At 61.1% G+C, this 18935-nt stretch overlaps 1 protein-coding gene across 1 annotated transcript in view; it reads right to left on the bottom strand.

Annotated features, from left to right (window-relative positions):
* The window catches only part of CROCC (ciliary rootlet coiled-coil, rootletin), a 43057-nt gene that overhangs the window by 13950 nt on the left and 10172 nt on the right, over nt 1-18935 (bottom strand). Inside the window, exons 5-25 of the mRNA XM_058304302.1 lie at nt 16838-17023; nt 16664-16747; nt 16527-16588; nt 16266-16431; nt 15748-15854; nt 13609-13845; nt 13057-13153; nt 12335-12418; nt 11677-11910; nt 10685-10884; nt 9078-9260; nt 8067-8211; nt 7386-7532; nt 6734-6964; nt 5729-5922; nt 5329-5456; nt 4043-4212; nt 1985-2164; nt 1134-1268; nt 638-781; nt 18-256 (exon numbers count right to left, since the gene is read on the bottom strand). Of these exons, the coding sequence (XP_058160285.1) occupies nt 18-256; nt 638-781; nt 1134-1268; nt 1985-2164; nt 4043-4212; nt 5329-5456; nt 5729-5922; nt 6734-6964; nt 7386-7532; nt 8067-8211; nt 9078-9260; nt 10685-10884; nt 11677-11910; nt 12335-12418; nt 13057-13153; nt 13609-13845; nt 15748-15854; nt 16266-16431; nt 16527-16588; nt 16664-16747; nt 16838-17023 (3353 nt within the window). The remainder of the gene's footprint in view (nt 1-17; nt 257-637; nt 782-1133; nt 1269-1984; nt 2165-4042; nt 4213-5328; nt 5457-5728; nt 5923-6733; nt 6965-7385; nt 7533-8066; nt 8212-9077; nt 9261-10684; nt 10885-11676; nt 11911-12334; nt 12419-13056; nt 13154-13608; nt 13846-15747; nt 15855-16265; nt 16432-16526; nt 16589-16663; nt 16748-16837; nt 17024-18935) is intronic.

Consider the following 18935-nt stretch of genomic DNA (forward strand, 5'->3'; position numbering starts at 1 on the left):
AGCCCAGGGCAGCCCACCTGATGCGCTCGCCCTCGGCCTTCTTCACGGCGGCCCGCAGCTCCTCGTTGGAGCGCCGCAGGGCCTCGCGCTCCTTGGCGCCCTCGCTCAGGCTGCGCCGCAGCTCGCCGGCCTCCTGGCGCTCCGCCTCGCGGCCCTCCTGGCTCTCCCGCACCCGGCGCTGGGCCTCCAGCAGCTCCCGCCGCAAGCCGTCGCGGGCGTCCTCCAGCAGGCGCAGCTGAGTCCGCAGCTCCTCTGCCTGTGAGGACAGCCGGGTGACCCCAGGCTGAGGGCTGGAAACCCGGGGCCAAGACCGGCTGTCCCCAATATCCCTGGGCCTGGACGCCTGCCCCATCCCTCCACGGCGAGGCTGGGAGTCACGATTTGGTGAGGGCGTGCAAGGAGCGAGTGGTGCTTTGGCCGGAAGTTATCACCAAGGATGGCCCTGTGGACAGCACCAAGAGAGCAGGGACCCCGCCGGGCCTTCTTTGAGTCCCCGAGGGGCTGGCTGCACAACAGGTGCTTAATACCGGACCCCTGTTCAAGTTGGCCGTTCTTTTGTCCTCACAGGCAGGGATGACTCTTACGCTTTTCTGGCACGAGGGCTTGCTGTGGGAATGAGCGAGGGGCCACGGCTCACCTCGCGCAGGCAGGATTCCCGCTGCTTGGCCAGGTCCCGGGCCTGCTCCTGCAGCCTCTTCACCTCATGGGCGTGGGTGGCCGCAGCCTCCTCCAGCTGGGCCCGCAGGTCCCGCAGCTCGGACGTCAGGGCGTTCACGGTGCTCTGGGACGAGCGGGCTCCTCAGACTGGACCCCACTGCCCACCCCATCCCCCACTGCTCCCAACCGGGGCCCAGCCAAACACAGCACCCCTCCTGGCCCACCAGACCCTTGGCTGATCCCCCAGTGCCCAATGAGTGGTGTCAGCAGAGCCGATCTCTCCCTCGGACTAGGGGAATCACCAGCGCAGAGCAGTGCCACCTCCAACTGGGACCTCCCAAGGGACGGGCTGAGCCTCCCCCCTCAGGCTGGGGCCTCCCAAGGGACGGGCTGAGCCTCCGCCTGCAGACTGGAGGCTCCTCCAGGCAGGCGGTGCCTCCCGCTCCGATCGAGGCCGCCCGCCCAGCCTGCCCTACCCGGTCTTGCTCCTGCCGACTCTGGGCATCTCGTTTCTGCCGCTCCATCTCCAGGGAGACAGTGGCCAGGCTGTGCCGCGTGCCCATCAGCTTCTCCGACAGGGCCGTCTTCTCGGACTCCTTCAGGGACAGGGCCTGGGCAGAGGCCGGGTAGGAGCCGGGGGCCTGAGAGGCTGGTCCCGGGGGCATGCTCCCGCCCCTCCTCTCCACCGCCCTCGGGAACGTGCTCGCTGGGGGCTTGGTGGCAGGCAGGCCCAGGGCGGAAGTGCCTTCCGCCCCCTCTGCAGCCCTGGCAAAGGGTACAATGGCCACAGGGACAACCCAGACGTGGACATAACTCATAGGATCTCACTAACTTGACACAGACAGCCCTGAGGGAGGTCTGTCATTATTCCCATGTTACAGATGAGGAAACCGAGGGTCCTAGAGGTCAAGTGTCAGAGCTAGTGGAGGGGGAGATGGCACAGTCTGTCCTGAGTCTCCATTACATTATAGGAAAGTCAGGAGCTGGTTGGTTCTTCCTGAGGAGGGTCAGCTAATCAGGTGGGCATGGCTGGGGGCTGCTCAGAAGACAGGGGATACCATGCCCAGCCTGGGCTAAGAGGGTGGGAATTAGAACATGGGTCGGCCTTCCTGGAGCCAAGGCCCCTGGGGTCAGGCTGACACTGCCACTTGTGCCAAGTATGGGGCCCGCTGCATTATAACAAACACCCCTTAAATGCCCCATCCTACAGGTGAGGACACTGAGGCACAGAGAGGGAAGCAGCCTGTCCCGGGGCTCCCAGCTGCTGGGAGGCACCAGGACAGGGGTCCGTCGGGTGGCAGCAGAGGCCACACTGGGACGTGCAAACCTGCTGCTTCTCGCTCTCGGCCAGGAGGAGGCCCTCGTCGCGCTCCTGCTGCAGGGCGGCGATCTCCTCGCTCAGCTCCTCCTTCTCGGCCTCCAGCCGGGCCAGCAGCTCCTCCCGCTCCCGGTGCAGCTGCCCCTGCAGCTGGGCGCGCTCCGCCTCCAGCTCCCGCCACGCCGCCTCCTGGGGGGCCGGGCCGGGGCACGTGTGACATGCGAGGCTGGGCTGCAGCAGCCTGTCACGGGTTGGACTGTGTCCCCCAGAAAGACACGTTCCAGTCTGACTCCTGTGACCTTATTTGGAAACAGGGTCTTTGAAGATGTGATCAGTTCAAATGAAGCCGGACTGGCTTAGGGAGGGCCCTGCGCCATGTGACTGGGGTTCTGCTAAGAAGGGAGAGGAGGTGGCTAATGCACCGGGAGAAGGCCTTGGGCAAGCACCAGAAGCTAGGAAGCGGCCAGGATGCGCCCGCCCCTGCAGGCTGCACAGCAGCACGGTCCTGCCAGCACCTTGAATTTGTGGTTGAGTCTGCACAACTGAGAAAACTCATTTCTCATAAGCCGCCGAGCTTATGGTACTTCCTTGCGGCAGCCCTAGGAAGCTAAGGCTCAGCCCCACTCAGACCTCAGGGAAGCAAGGGCCGCGTGTGCCCAGAGCCCGAGGGGGGACAAGCGACCAGGTGATGACACAGTTGGGTGATAATCGCTGTGACGGAGACACGCCAGGGCTGCGAGAGCCCCAAGGAGCAGCAGCCAGCCAGGTGCAGAGGAAAAGGGCAGAGTGTCCCGGGGCCAAAGCGCAGCACTGGCGAAGGCCAGGAGGACAGCGAAAACGTGTGCGGCAACCACAGGAGTTAGGGATCCGTGGAGCTTAGAGTAGGGGGTGGGTGTGATGGGGAGGGAGCCAGAGCCCCAGGGAGCCGCCAGGTCAGCACGGAGGGCCCCGGGGCCCTCAAGCCAGGGGAGATGAAGCAATCTGAATTTTAGACCAGGGGCTGCTCAGACAGCTGCGGAAGAGGGAGGGTTGGGAGGGGGCTTGTGGAGGGGAGACGTGGAACTGGGGGCAGCAGGGCAGCTGGAGAGAAGAGAGCGGGCTGCAGGATCTTAAGGAGGCCGACCCAGGTGGCGCGAGGGGCAAGGGCAATGGGGCGGGCAATGGAGCAGGAGTCTGGCTCCCCAGAGGGTGGATGGGTGGGTGGAGCTGGGAGCAAGGGACAAGCCCCTCGGTCCAGAGGGCGGGAGCCTGGCCCCAGCACGGCCTCCTCCTCGGCAACTTTGAGTAGACAGAGCCGCCCCGTTCAGGGCAGCTGCCACCTGCTGGAGAAGCTTGATAACATCCAGCCCAATCCATTAGGACCACAGGGTGAGTGGCGCCCCCTGGAGTTGTGCAGCAACAGCCAGAGCCTCTGCCAGAGGCAGCCCTGCCTAGGAAGGGTGGCTCAGAGCCCCTGTCCTGAGGCCTGCCCTGGAGAGTATCCAAATAACAGAATATAGAAGCCAGCATTTAGGGAGTGCTGGGTGCCAGTCACTGTGCTAAACCCTGTACACGGATTATCTCACCTCCTCCTCCCAATACCTTCACTACCTTTATCCCTTCTTTTACAGGTGGGGAAATGAAAGCACAGAGACCTTAGGTAACAGAGCCAGTATAGCCCAAGATCAGGTTCAGACTCAGGCAGTGTAACCCCAGAGCCAGTGTTCTGCACCTGCCTGGGCACCTTGCCTTTCCTTCGTGCTCATGTCAAGTGATCCTTCATACGCAAACAGCACTTCTTGGCAAACCAAAGGGCTTTCTGACTATGACAGGTCAGCCTTTCTCAAACGTGGTTGGGACGCCCTGCACCAGGACCACCATGGCTGCTCCAGATTTGGGGCCTGGGAATCTGCACGTTTAAAAGGAACGCCCATGGATCCTCTCAGTCTCTGCTTGGTCGTCCTGAGCAAAGATGCAGTCCCCTCTTCCAGATGGGGAGACTGAGGCAGAGCGAGAACGAGCGACTCACTTGGTCACAGAGGAGACAGCGGCTCAGGACCCCGCCCACCCCCACCCCGCTGCCCGCACCTTCTCTCGCTGGAGGCGCTCCAAGTCCTCCTCATGGGCAGCCCGCTGCTCCCGCAGCGAGGTCTGGGCCTCCCGCTCAGCCTGCACCAGCTTCTGGGCCATCAGCTCCTTGTCCAGCGCCGCCTTCTCCTCCATGGTTGTCATCTGCTGCCGCAGGCCCGCGAGCTCCCCTGCTCAAGGATGAGGGGAATGCAAAGGCTGGGATCAGAACCCCCCTGGGGCCAGCAGGCCCAGGCCAGGGGAGGCGAAAGCTCAAAGAGAGCGCCCGCCTGGCATCTCGGCTGGGCTCCCTTGGAGAAGGTGCTCGAGCACTCAGGGCCTCAGTTTCCCCATCTGTGGCCTGTCTCCCTGTCTACCTGGAATGGTATCACAAGGAAATGATCGACAAGCAGCAGCCCCCCACAAACCAATGCAAGGTGTTAATTATAGGGGGGTGCACAGGAATCCTGTATTTCATGTTCTGTAAACTCCCAACTTCTCTAACAACAACAACAAAAAGTTTAAAGAAGCACTCCCCTTCAACGGGGAGGGTAATAAATGGATAACAACTCCCATTACTTAATGGGCTTTACAGACAATCCCACTGCATCTTCATAACATGCCTGGGTAGCTTATTACCTTCATCCCCGATTTACCGGTGAGGAAATGGAGGCTCAGAGGGGATAATTTCCCAAAGCTACGCAGCTTTACATAAGGCACCCCTGTAACGACGGATGGCGACAGGTCTGCTTGGGTGGGCGTTCACTGTCGGCACCACTGGAGGCGACTCGGGAGGGCTCACCCCACCGTGGGTCACCTGAAAATCGTCCCCTACCCTCGGTCACTGTCAGCATCTCCCTTCCTTGTTCTGTCTGGCTTGGGTGGGTGTGGCCAGGAAAATTAACTTGCCTGGCCCCTGTAGGTGCTCGGTGAGAAGAGCCCTGGGCTCAGAGACTAGCTAGGGCACGTGGAGGGAAGCTGGGCTGGGAGGGCGGAGCCAAGAGTCGTCAGAAAAGCAGTTGAGCTCGCACTCTCTACCTGCCCAGAGGAAGGTAAACGGGGCCAGGCCGCCAGCCCTGGAAACGCACTTCCCTCCTCAGGCTGGCAGCAGCCTTGGCAGGTGGCATTCTCTCCTCTAGTCATCAGATGCGGCCCAGGGAGGGAAGGGTCGCTCAAGGAAGCTCAGGTCTAAGTGGCAGTGCCAGGACTGGAACCCAGGGCAGCCAGACTCCAAAGGCAGCACTCCCCATTTCCGTGGGACCTCCCCAAACTCAACAGGGTCCCCACCCCAGCCCTAGTCCCCTTACCCGTCAGGGTCTCCTTGGCCAGCAGCAAGGCCTGCCCATCTGCTTCCAGCTGCTCCCGGCGGCTCTCGAGCTGGGCCAGCTGCTGCTGCACCTCAAACAGGCTGCTCTCCAAGGCCTCCTTCTCCAAGCTGCGACGCACACAGTTCCTGAGGCCTTGGGGCTCAGCCTTCCTGGGTCCAGGAAGCTGTGGATCCCAGGGCATGGCCAGCCACGGGCCGAGCGCCAGCGTACCTGCCCAGCCGGCCCACACCCCCTGGGGAGGCCTGAGCCTGAGCCAGAGCCAGGAAGCGTTGGCAAGCCAGGCTCCTAGGTAACTGCCCCTGGGGGCCAATGCCACAGTGTGGCCCCAGGTACATCTCCCCGGGAGAGCTGGGCAGAGGGGCAGGGCCCGAGGCCTTACCGCAGGCGTGTGGCCTCCTCAGACAGGGTCCGGCTCTCACGCGCGGCCGCAGCCAGCTGCACTGCCAGTCCGGCCCGCTCCTTGGCCAGCGCTTCCTTCTCCCGGGCGGCCCGCTCCAGCACCTCCACCTGCCGTTGCGACTCGCGCCGGGCCTGCTCCAGCTCCTGCTCCCGCCCGTTCAGCTGCCGAGAGAGCTGCCCCCAACCCAGGGACCATGAATCCCACTCCCAGAATTCCCCGGCCGGCTCATCATGGACCCCCGCCTTCCCAGCCTTGGGCCTGACCCAGTCCTGGTCTGGCATGCCAGAGACTCAGATCTGCACCCAGGCTCTGCCCTGACTTGCTGTGCGTACTTGGGCAAATCACAGCCTTCTCTGGGCCTATGAGGTTCACATGTGCAAAAACGAGGGTCCTCAGTCTTAGTTCTGGGAGTGACAGAACTCTGCACCCTAAAACTTCCAGAGAAGCTGAATATATAAAACCAGGTAGAGGGGAAGCTGCTCTTCAGACCTTGGGGTGGCGGACTGGAGCCCTGCTCCCTGTACCCCATGCCCCGTCTCCCAGGAGCCCCTCCCAGAAACCTGTGCCCTCCAGGACACAGTATACAGGTCAATGGCTCTTGATACCCTAAGGTCCCTTCCAGCTGTGAGGTCCCAATGAGTCTAAGATTCCAATTTTAAAATGTTCTACTTATTATCACATAATTAATCTTTACTGAGTGGCAACCTGATGCCAGTTCATCATCTGCTAAGCAGCTTTACACAGATTTTCTTGTGACAAGAACTACTGGCCCCGTGTTAGAGACGGGGCGACTGAGGCAGGTGGAGGTTGGGTAGTCTGCCCAAGGCCACCAGCTAGCAGGGGTGGGGCTGGGATTTAAACCCAGGATCAGGCTCCTGAGCTGGGACGTACCCCAGGACAGGATGCAGGCGGCTGGGAGCCTGGGCCTCGCCACCCCCCGCTGCCCCCACTCTTCCCGCCGCACACACAGAGCTTGGGGCCCACCTGAGCCAGCTGCTCCCGTAGCTGGCTGCACTCCTGGCGCAGGGTGGGCAGCTGGTGGTCCAGTGCCTCCCGGGCCTGCTCCGCCACCCGCAGGGAGCCCTCCAGGCCCTGCTGCTCCACCTCTTGCTCCAGCCGCAGCTGCTCCAGCCGCTCCAGCTCCTCCTGCGCCAAGGCCGTCTGCTGCTCTGCCTGCCGCTGCCGCCCCAGCAGGGCTGCCTTTTCCTCCTCTAGCTGGGGGTCCGGGGGTGCGGGGAGGGGGGCTGAGCAAGCAGATCAGCCCAGCCCCTCCACCCAGGCAGGGGTCCACCTAGACCAGGGGCACCTCCTCCACCCACCAGGGGTCACAGCCAGCCCAAGGGAGGACCCTCGGGGATAAGGGGTGGCGTCCTCGGGCGTGTGGACCCTGGGGAGAGGGGAGAAGGAAGAGGGTCCATGGAGCTTCTTCCTCTAATATCGCAAGGGAGAGAAAAGATAAGAGTCAGGGACAGTGTGGATGACAGGGACAGAAAGAAAGGGAAGGCCAGAGAGAGACAGACACGGGACGGAGGTGAGGAGCGAGGCAGGGGGTGGGCGTGTGGGCCTGGTTCGCCTCGGGGTTCCCTGGGCAGGGCGGCCAGGCGGGCGGGGCGGGGGGCTGCTGGGCACGGCGTACCTGGGCGACGAGGAGGTTCAGGCCCAGCTTGTCCTGGGCCAGGCTCTCGTTGAGGGCGCTCAGCTTGGACAGGGAGCCGCGCAGGGAGGCGTCCTCCGCCCGCAGCTTGGTCATCGAGAGCTCCAGCTCCACGCGGCCAGCCTCAGCCTGCCAGGGCCAGGGCGGGGACACCAGCGACGGGGAGGACGGGGCGAGATGGGGAGGGAAGGGAAGTAGGGAGAGGCGGGGAGAGGGACCATCAGGGGCATGACAGAAGACAAAAGGGGGGACGGACGTGACACTGCAAACGAGCACTGCCCTGCACGCAGCGCCGAGCAAGGACTAACCTACCCAGCTCGCGCTGCTCAGCAGGGCCAGAGGGCAGACGCGGGGTCCAGGGCAGGTGCTGCTCAGGGCCCAGCCCCCAGGGCAAGAGGGGGCAGGCAGCCCTGGGGGGGCTCTCTGGACAACGGCCCCACCACCACAGACCCCAGGACCTGTGTCGAGATGACACAGTCACAGGCGCTGACCCCAGGAGCACCTGGGAATGCAGGAATCCAGCCGCTCAGAGGGGTCCCTGTTTATGGCTGGGATTGGGGATCAGTTGTGGCCTGGGTCAAAGGTCAGCCTGTGGCCAGAGTGAGATGGCAGGGGCCTACAGTCAGAGGCGGGTTTGTGGCTGTGCGGCCAGCGGGGACCCACCTTGGTCAGTGCCTCGGCCACCTCAGCCTTCTCGGCCTGCAGCACGTCCCGCTGCAGTGAGGTGCAGCTCAGCGCCTCCCTCACCTCCACCAGCTCCTTGGCCAGACCTGAGCGTTTTACTTCCAGCTGCTCCAGCTGTCGATGGCTGCGGGGCAGAGGGCAGGCAAGCCCATCACTTCCCTGCTGAGCCTCCCACAGGGCGGGTGGCGGGGGGGGGGGGGGGGGGGGACATGATACAGGCCTCACCCACCAGGACCTCGCAGGCCCCACTGCCTCTGGCTCTCAACCTGTTTTCACAGCTGCAAAATGGGGCTACACCTGCCTGTGAAGTTGTTTCAAGGATACCTGACTTGCCATACAAGAAGTACTTGAGACAGTCCCTGACACATCTCCCTGGGGGACCTCAAAATCAAGAATAAAATCCACTGCTTCAGTGTACTAGGCAAGACTATTACTTATGTCTCGAGAGGAAAAGAGCACAGTGATTAAGAGGTTAGCTCTGGAGGCAGAACGTCTGAGTGCAAATCTCAGCTCTTCCATTAACTAGCTGTGTGACCTTGAACAAGCTAATGACCTCTCTACCTCAGTTTCATCATCTAGAAAATGGGTATAATAACGGTTCCTACAGCATAATTATCATGAGAGTTAAGTTAGAGAATACAGAACTTACATCAGCACCTGGCACATAGCAACATTAGTACTAATCTTATGGCGATAATCGTAAAATTTAAAAGTGATATTATTGTTACTGATATTACTACTGTTATTTTAATTACCACTATCACTATCACCCAAATTCTACCTTCTCTTCAGCAGTTCTCTCCCATGTTAGCAACTATCCTGCCCTGAGCCTCAGTTTCCCAAAACGGGGCTGGTTAGAAAACCTGGTGTCAGAGCAGTAATGCAGGGATCCCTGAGGTGGTCCGAGGCCCAGGACGCAGGAGGTGCTCGCAAACCCCAAACCCAAACGTGCCTTCAAAGGGCCTGCCGGGGAGGCCAGAGGCCGCTCACCTGCGCTCGAGCTCCCGGTGGGCCCGCACGCCGTCCTGCACCGCGTCCTCCCGCTCTTCCTCCAGTCGGTCCCGCTGGCGGCGCAGCTCCTCCTGGGCGGCCTGCAGCTTCTCGCGCTCCTGCAGGAGCTCCTCGGCCTGCTGCTGGGCCGCCTGCAGGCTGTGGGCCAGGCCAGCCTTCTCCCTGCAGGACAGGGGCGGGGATGAGGGGCTGCAGTCTTCAGGGAAGACGTACCTGGCCCCCCCCCTAGCCAGGAGCCACACATACCCCCACCAAGGTCCCTGCCCCCGCCCAGGGACGCTCCCTCTGGCTCTGGAGACACAGCATCTCATCACACCTCCCAGGCGCTGACTCTTCCTGGCAGGGAGAACCTACTATCCTTCTGCCCAGTTCGCCCCCTGCAGGCCCAGTGGAATGGACAGCGGTACCTGCGCTGTCTCCAGCCACTCACCAGGCTGAAGAGGCCAGGGCTGGGGTCGTGGAACACAAGGACAATCTAGCGGCCAGCTCTGCTGGTCCACGTGACCAGGGAATGCCCCTTAGAGCACACTATCCTCTCTATTTCCAGAGCCACAATATAGCTGGACCCCCAACTCCCTGTTGCACAGCACAGGGGAGTCCCTGTCGGTCTCCTCCAGCAGTCAGGAGCAGCCAAGAGGTGGCAGAGGAGGGGGTGGGGGTGTCTGCAATGCCCTTTCCAAGCCACCCAGGGTTTCTGGCTGGTCACTGTCATATCTTCCACTGTTCCCTCTTCACTCTAAGTGACAACTTGCAAACACACTAGATGTGAAGACTGGCAGGGGGTGGGAAAAAGCAGATGAGGTGATATTAAGTAATGGGGTATTTGCTGTAAACACAACCAAATAAAAAGCCCCTCTCCTCAGGCGGAGGGGGCGTGGAAAGCACCAGCTTTGCTCTCTGTGGACCTGAATTCCAGTTCCCGCCCTGCTACGCCCAGCCACACTCACTGTGTGAGTTTGGTCAAGTCTCTCAAACTTGGAGTAACAGCTCCAAATTCTATGAGTTTGAAGGGAAGACTAATTGAGACAGTACATGCAGCATGCTTGGAAAGAGCCTGGCACACAGTAGGTACACATGGACACACAGTAGGTGTACAGGGCACACTTGCTCCCTCCCTGCCAGGAAACACCGTGGGAAGACAACACAGTGCATTAACGGCCGCTATGATGGTCGGCCGAGGCTGTGAGGGTACACCGCCTTTTTAGGTCCACTCCACTTCTTAAACTTTTTGTTTTGCATTTATGTTTACAAAGAGAAAACCCCCAAAAATAAACTAAAAAAGCCCTCAAAAACAACCAGACAGCTAAGAGGTAATTTTTTGTCTCAAAATCTCCAAGAAACAAAGTCTAGAACAACACTAAATAGAACTCTGCAACAACGGGAATGTTCCATGCATGACATGCACAGAGTGCAACTGAGGAACAGGAGTTTTAACTTCATTCCATTTTAATGGAGGTAAAATTTAAAGGCATGTGGCTATTGGCTACCCTACTGGATGGTGCAGATCCCCGGGCTCCAGGCTGCGGCTGACGTGAGGCCCAGACACTGATTATTCTCCAGGCCCCCCTCCGCGGTCTTCCGGGCACCTGCTCAGGAGGTCGTTGGCGCTCCGCAGGCGCTGGACCTCACGCCGGGCGTCTTCGTGGGCCTGGCTGACCCCGTCGGTTTTGTCCCGCAGACGCTGCAGCTGTTCCTCTAGGGCTCGGCGCTCACCCTCGCTGTCGCCAAGCTGCTTCCGCAGGGTCCCCAGGAGGTCCTGGCTCGCCTCGTAGCGCCCACGCATGTCCTGTGGCACAGTAATCACTGGGGAGCCCCAGAAGGGTCCCAGAGCCCACTCCCCTCCTTGCCGGCTCTCAGGATGGAGACCCTTCTACACACTGTGGCCTGGGGTAGGAGGGTGGGGCTGAGCCCCCCAGGACGGGGTGGCCACTCCCCCGCACTGTGCCCTCCCCCTGCCCTGAGTCCCCATCTCCCTGGTTCCCGCACAGCCCCAACCTAAGGCCCAGGGTCCCAGACAAACCACCACCCTCCTTCCTCTCCTGGGTTCCTCTCCCCACCAGAGGGCTCCTCTTCTTGGCTGCTGGTTCCGCCCCCGACGCCTCCTACCCTGGCTCTGCCTCTGTCTCTACTTCCCAAGCTCCTCTTACCCCAGAACCTGATGCCTCCTCCCAAGCCTCTCCCAGGGTCCTGGCCTGTCCAGGGACGCTCATCTCCCTTTACCAGGTCTCTAGCTCCGCCCCAGGCTCCTCCCTCCCCAGGCCCCACCCACTCTGGGCTCGGATTCGGGCCCCCAGCTCTCAGGCGCCCCCTTCCGTCCTCACTTGCTTCAAGACTCGGATGCCCTTTCTCAGGGCTCTGGCTCCACCCAGGAGAGCTCCTCCTCCCAGGCATAGGCTCCGCCCCCAGGGCCTGGCTGTCCGTGTTACGGCCCCTCCTCTAGCCCCGCCCCAGGGCACATAGGCTCCTCCGCTGGGTGGGGCTCTGGCTGAGTCTCCGCCCCTGGCCCCGCCCCCGCCCCCAGGATGCCAAGGCCCCACCCCCTGGGTCCTGGCTCCGCTCTTGGGGGCCCAGGCCCTACCTGCACCTGCAGCTGGCGCTTGTGCAGCGCGGAGTGAATGAGGGCGAGCGTGGAGGAGTCGGAGCAGGCCGGGGACGGGCCTCGGCGCGGGGAACGGCCGCGGCCGGGAGAAGAGCGCCGCGGCGGGGACGGGGTCCGCGGACCCGAGAGGCCCCGCAGGCTGCCATCCGACGCGTCGGCCGTGCGCTCGGAGCCGCTTAGCTGGACGCCGCTCTCCGTGTCCGACAGGACAGCCTGGGGCGGGCGGTGCAAAGGGGAAGGGAGCAGCGGGGTCAGGAGGGCAAAGGAGCCCAGGCGAGGCCGGGGGCCCCGTGCCCAGCTGCACCCTAAATACTGGGGAACATCCCAAAGCCCCTTCCTCAAGAAGCTTCCTGATTCCACCTCCTCCACGCGCCGCAGCCCTCAACGCCTCAGGTTGGGGCTCCACTTGCGAAGACATCAGTCAGCCTTTCCCTCGGATGGGCCCGCCATCCCCAAGGCCTCGCCGCGCTTCGCGGGTGAAACCGGGGCTTCTCCGGGCCGAGGCCCGGCCACGCCAACCACTTGCAATTCAGACCACGGCCACCAGAGGGCGCGCCGTCAGGACGGCCTGGCCTTGCCCTGCCCAGGGCTCCCACCCCCACTTCTGGCATCTCCCCTCCTGCCTCCCATCTCCCACCTGTGCCAGGTCCCTGAGGGTCTGCTGCAGCCCCTCTCCATCCTCCGTCTCCAGAGCTGCCTGCTCCTGTAGCCGCAGAGACTCCTGGAGTGGGGTGACGGAGACAAAAAGGGTGGGCAGGGTCGCTGAAACCCCAGGCCCCCCCTCCTTGGCCCACACCCACCAGGTGGTCTCTAAGGCCATGCCTACAAGCCAGCTGCTTGGTGAACCTCACAGCAGCCCCTCTGCCCTCACTGAACAGAGGAGGCCCAGAGAAGCACAGCGTCCTGCCCCAGGTCACTCAGCCTGCTGGGGTAAAGCCAGATGCAGTGCCCAGGCCGGGCCCCACCCAGAAGGGTGACTGGCCTAGACAAGTGTCTCTCTGCTGGGGAGGCAGCTCAGTTCCAAGAGAAAGAGCCCTGGGCTGGGAGGGAGCAGACACGAGTTTAGTCCTGACTTCCCTGCCTACAGTCCTTCCCTTCCCTCGGAGACTCTGGACAAGCGTTTCCCCCCTTGGGCCTCAGTTTCCTCCTCTGTGTAGACAGAGTGTGCTATAGGGCTGCTGGGAGGATGAAATGGGAGGAGGAGGCAGGTGCTGACTGCTAAGCCTGGCACACACTCGGTACTCGATTAATGAGGGGTGAACTTGCATCTGAGTGGAACGCTTGGGGTGGCCTTGGTCCCCAGCTCTGGCCAGGCCCCCCACCCCACCCTGCCACATCTCAGGGACAGCCACATCTCACCAGGGCCTCAAGCTTCTCAGTGAGGGCCCTGTTGACCTGATCCTTCTCCAGACTCTGGTTCTGAAGGCGCTCTACTGCCAGGGCCAGCTCCGTCACTCTGCAGGTGGGAGAGCGAGACAGGTGACTGGGGAGCACCCCCCAAGTTCTTCCCACATTTACCAGCTCCTTAATGCTTCCCCAAACCTGAGACAGGACCCCTCGGGCCCACTTGCCTAGCTGCGTGACCTTGGGCAAGTCATTTCTCCTCCCTGAGCCTCAGACATCTCATCTGTAAAATGGAATGAGGTCGCCCCTTGCTTTACCTCACAGGAAAGTGCTTGGTGACTTGACCAGGTCACAGGAGTTAGGAGCACAAGTTCTGGCATCAGAGGGAGGATGAACTGCTCATCATGTCCCCTGGGCAATGCCTCTGAACCCCAGTCTCCACCTCTGTCAAATGGGGGGCCTGGGAAGACTGCCTGAGCTCACGTAGGAGAAGGGCCCACCTCCTCACTTCTCCAGGCGCACCTCCGCAGGGAGTCCTGCCCCACGTGGCACCTGCCAGGCACCCACCTGGCACTGAGGTCGGCCTTGTCCAGGTCACTCTGAATCTGCAACTGGGCCAGGTCCTTCTCGCAGAGCTCCTTGATCTGCAGCTGCTCCTCCAGCTGGGCCTGCAGCAGGACCTGCTTCTCCAGGGCCGCCTCGGCCCGGCTCTCGGCCAGCCTCAGGCCAGTGCTCAGCCCCATGCCTGCCTCCTGGATGGCCCGCGACGTCCGGGCCAGCTCCCCTCCCAGCTGCAGTAGGTCCCTGGAGGAGAGGGCACAGTTTGAGGATGGGATGGGGGCTGTGCTCCCAAGTGCAAGTTAAAATTACACTGACTGGGAAGCAGATGTGGCTCAAGCATTTGGGCACTCGCCTACCACACGGGAGGTCCTGGGTTCAGTGCCCCGTGCCTCCTAGAGAAGATAAGCAAGACAGTAAGTTGATCCAATAGGCTGGCATGATGGGCTGGCCTGGCGAGCTGACGCAATAAGGAGACACAAAGAGGAAACGCAATGAGAGAGACAACAAAGCAGGGATGGAGATGGCTCAAGTGACTGAGCGCCTGTCCCCCATGTGGGAGGTCCCGGGTTCAGTTCCTGGTGGCTTCTAGAGAAGATGAGCAGACATAGAGAGTGTAGAACGAATGGACACAGAAAGCAGACAGTAAGCACAAACAATGAGTGGGGAAGGGGAGAAATAAATAAATAAAATAAACCTTTAAAAAAAACTACACTGGGGTGGCACTTGCCACATTCAGATTGGCACACTCTCCCAGTGTGGGTGAGGCTGTGGGAAACAAGACCTCGCATACACTGTAGGTGGGAAGGTAAGTGGGTACCAACACAGTGGGAAGCAAACAGGAAGAGCTCTGAAAATCAAAAATGCATAGGTCCTTCGGCCCATCAGTTCCACCTCTAAGAACTGACCCTACAAATTACTGTCCCAACACAAGGAACACGACCTGTGTTCAAGGTGATTCAATGAAGCCTTGTATATATAAAATGCTGGTGATAACCTAAATGTCCACCAAAAGGGGACTGCTGTTAGATAAATTATGGTACATCCATTCAGTGGAATACTCTGCGGTCCAGAAAGAAGAATGGGGAAGCTGGTCCTGGCCTGATACGGAGCCACCTCCCCGTTGTTACTATTAGGTGAAGAAAGCATCTTCGAGGAGTGAAATTCTACCAAGAATATAATAATGAGGTGGGGCGGGAAGCCACTTAGGAAACTGGGGGAGGTAAGGGGAGAGGCTGGGGCCAGGGGTGGGAGGGAGATTTTTCATTCTAAACCCATTTGTACCTTTTGAAATTTGAAGCTTATGAATGGGCAGCTTGTTTCAAGCTTTTAAAGTGCTATTAAAAATACAACGTTTTTTAAAATACATCAAGTACGTTAAATCCTTGCCTTTGCTGAATGAACTGTACCACCGGGCATCTAATACTAAGGAGGGGAAGTGCCTCAACATAGGGGAATTCCAGTTAATACATGAAGAAGGACGGACAGAATGAGAATATCACGACTTTGCAACCAGGGGTGAATGTCAGATCTTGTCATTGAGCATCAAGGGCATCTGAGCAGCACAAAGAGCAAAGCACCCAGGCGGAAGCTGCCCCTGACGGAGGAGCACATGCCCGTCCCTCAAAGCACAGTGCAGTTTCCACCTCGCCCAGGAAGGTCAGGTTTTCTGATCGCCGCACCCCCCCCCCCCACCCTTCTGAGCCTCCAGGACATTCTCTCTGCCTGCCTTCCTGCCGTGACCACCCGCTTCCTCACACTAGACTTCTGGGGGTCTTGGCAAGTCCTGGTGGGGAGAAGCCAGCGGGGAGAGTGGATGAACCCGATGGCCCCGGCTCTCGGGAGAGTCGTGCCACCTCTCTGAGCCTCGATGTCCTCATTGGTAAAATGGGGATTATTATTTTTTCCTTCCTCACAGGCATGCTGTGAATATTACATGAAATAAAGTATACCAAGAGCCCGGCCGAGGAAAGCCCAGCGATGCTGACCGCCACGATTGGGGGGTTGTGAATTCTTACAAGTCGCCTCCCCATCTCCCCCGGGCCTGGCACACGGCAGGTGCCTGCCGCGATCCCTGAGCTGAGCCGAGCGTACGTTCAGCCGGGCCGCAGCCTCCCCGCACCGCCCCCTCTGCCCGCCGGGCCTCACCTCTCCGTGGCCATCTTCACCCCGCTGGCCAGCCGCCGGACCCCCACGACCTGCCTCCAGAGGAGGAGCAGGCGGCTGTGCTCGTTGCTGAAGTAGGCGTTGAAGGACTGGAGGGAAGAAGATGCGGCCGAGTGAGGGGCTCCCTGCCCTTAGGCCCCCACCTCTGGCCATCCCAGGAGACACCGTCACCCAGCGACCGGTCTTCCCATGGCCAGCTCAGGCCTGAGCAGAGCCGTGGTTCAGAGCTGCCACCAAATGTTCCCACGAAGGACCGAGAGGTTTGCAACCCAGCTACCAGCTGCCTGCCAGGTAACTTCGCCTCTTTTTAAAAGGGGAATAAAGGTAGCACCTGCCATCTACAGCTATTACGAGGAGTAAAAGGGAAAATGCGTGCCTGGCCCGTGGCTGCGATGACCGTGATGATGTACCTTCCCTAACTGCTCACCTGGCCTAGGCCGGCCCCTCCCTCTGCAGACCTCTGAGTCCTCGGGCTCCAATCCCACCCCCACGATGCCCACCTCCTCCTCCCGCCTCCACGCCGCCTCCCGCTGCTCCAGCTCCTCGCGGCTGCGGCTCCAATCGCTGGTCACCTTGCGGATGTCCTCGCTCAGGGCCTGGTTGGCTGAGCCGGCCTGGTCCAGCTGCTCTCGGAGCATAGCATTCACCTGAGCCAGGCTGGCGCTCCTGGGCGAGGCAAAAGGGGCTGGGGGTCACCCCGGGCCTTCCCTGGGACCCAGACCCCCTGCCAGCCAGGCACGCTGCCCCGCCGGCGCCCCCACCTCTGCTGCTCCTCCTCCAGCCGGATGAGGGCGCTCTCCAGGTCTTGGCTGTGCTCGGTGTCCTGGACGGGAGAAGTGGGAGCATCAGGTTGGGTCCACAGGGGACCTGCCTGGCCCTGCCCCGCCCTGGCACCCACCCTCAGCCGCTGCTGCTCCAGCTCCGTGGATCTCTCCAGCAGCTGCTGCTCCAGCTCCTCGCACTTCTTCTTGTACTGGAGGATCTGGGGGTGGATGGGGAGCGGATAGTTAGCTCCGGGCGGGGCACAAAGTGAGCGCGTGGGCGGGCAGGAGTGGGAGTGGGTGGCCCTGACCTTGGCCTGCAGCCGCTGCACGAGCTGAGCCTGCCGCTGCTGGCCCTCCTGGTAGGCCTGCAGCTTGCGCCGGTAGGAGGCCTGCTCCTCCTGCAGCTGCCGCCGCAGCTCCACACTCTGCCGGACCAGCCCCGTGGGCTCCTGCGTTTCCAGCTCTCCAGACTCCAGCCGCATAGCCTGCTCCAGCTGCAGGGAAGGGCCCTGGGTGAGAGCCCTGAGCCTCTGGGGAAGGCAGGCACAGGCCTCTGCAGGGGGCGCCAGGTGGGGCCCAGACCCACAATGCCTTGCAGGCTGCACAAACGTGCAGCCGGTGCACACAAGCACATGCACGGGTTAAGGCAGCCGTGCATGGACCCACAGGCCCCGCATGTGGGACTCACTGGGGGGGGGGATGCATGGTCACACCCAGGTGGCCCCCATGGCCTTGGAGGTCCTCGTGCACCCTGTGCTCTCCTGCAGAACACTCCCCCTGCTGTGCTTCATGATTATTAGACGCGTGTCCCCTCCCCCATGCCTCATCCCCGGGCAAGCTCAGAAAGCCTGGGTTTTTGCATCTCTGTGCCTACAACAGTGATGGTGACTCAGGGGCTCAGGAAATAGTTGAGGTGATGAAGGAATGGCACAAACATCCACGCACCGTATCTATCTGAGCATATGGACACGCACACCAATTGCACATGGGCAGACTGAAATGTCCCGGGGTGGCACAGATGAACTCTGCCCCTGAACACTCCCCCCATCCCGTATAGAGGGAAGATTTGCAGGATGTGCACGCAAATGTTTGAAAAAACACCAGTGCTTGCTAATGTCCTCTGTCCCCAGCTACCTGGCTTAGAGCTGACACACGGCCTGTCCCATCTCTCCCTCACCTCCCAAGAAGCCTGGCAGCCACGGCCCCACCTCCAGCCCCAAGTGGCTTGCAGCCCTTTCACCACCAGACCCCTGGGAGCCCGGGCTACCCTTCTTCCCCAGCCATGGAATCCTCTCAACGCCCCCAGGGCACCCACTGGTCCCTGGTGGAGCCCGTCACCTCCCCCAGATGTTCGGGGCCAGGCCGGGTCACCGGGAAGACAGTGGGAAGGGCAGCCACCTCCACCAAACTCATCCAGGCCAGCTGACTGGCAGGACAACCGCCCTGCAGGCCCGTGTCGACCCGGTACGACCAGAGGTCACTCTATGAACCAGCGCCAAAGGGCAGGAGGACCTCATCGCCCCCGCCCACCCCAAGGCTTCATTTTAAGTGAGATGAATGCCAAAATTCTAAACTCAAAATGTCTTCCTCTCATCTGGAGGCCCTCTAGGGCCAGGGGCCTGTATTGGTTTGGGGTTGTTCTCATTTTTACTTTATTGTTATAACACACATACATAGTGTACGGTTTGCCCTTTTACTATTTTTAAGTGCGTTGGCAGTGGTATTCGTTGCCTCCAGAGTGCGGAGCACCCACGCCCCCACCCTTACCAAGACGTTTTCATCGCCCGCACAGAAGTTCTGCCCCAGCAGCAGCACCTCCCCACCGCCCCCCAGCCCTGCTAACCTCGAATCTGCTTCCCCCCCCAGACACGTCCTGCCGTGGATGCTTCCCTGAGTGGACCTGACACTCGTGGTCCTTTCGCAGCTGGTTTATTCCACCGGCATCACCCGGGCTGGACCCACTGACTGTGTGTCTGGGTGAGGGGGCGTCGGTGGCCATAGTCTGGTGAGGCAGGTGTTGGTATGTCTGTATGTCAGAGCGTGCGTGTGTGCGTGTGTGTTGGTGCACTGCGTGTGAGGGAGGCGTGCGTGTGGATGAAGGGGCGGGGCTGGCTCCAGGTGCACCTGTGCTGTGTGTCGGTCACCGCATGCTGCGTGCAGCTGGGCGTCCCTTCGTGGGGCTGACCGTGGGGCTGTGCTGAGCCGTACGCTCTGTGCCGGCTGCACACACCAGGGAGACATGAGATGGTGCTGTGCTGTCGCCGTGACACGGGGCGGCCATCCGCTGCGGCGACGTGTCCTGTGCATCCCCGTGTGGCTGTGGGGTGGGCTGTACGGCACTCGTTCGTGAGCCTGAGTGTACTGGGGGCTGGGTTCGTGTCTCTAGGGAATGTGTGTTTTGGGCAT

This window comes from Dasypus novemcinctus, chromosome 9, assembly GCF_030445035.2.
Source record: "Dasypus novemcinctus isolate mDasNov1 chromosome 9, mDasNov1.1.hap2, whole genome shotgun sequence".
Taxonomy (NCBI): domain Eukaryota; kingdom Metazoa; phylum Chordata; class Mammalia; order Cingulata; family Dasypodidae; genus Dasypus; species Dasypus novemcinctus.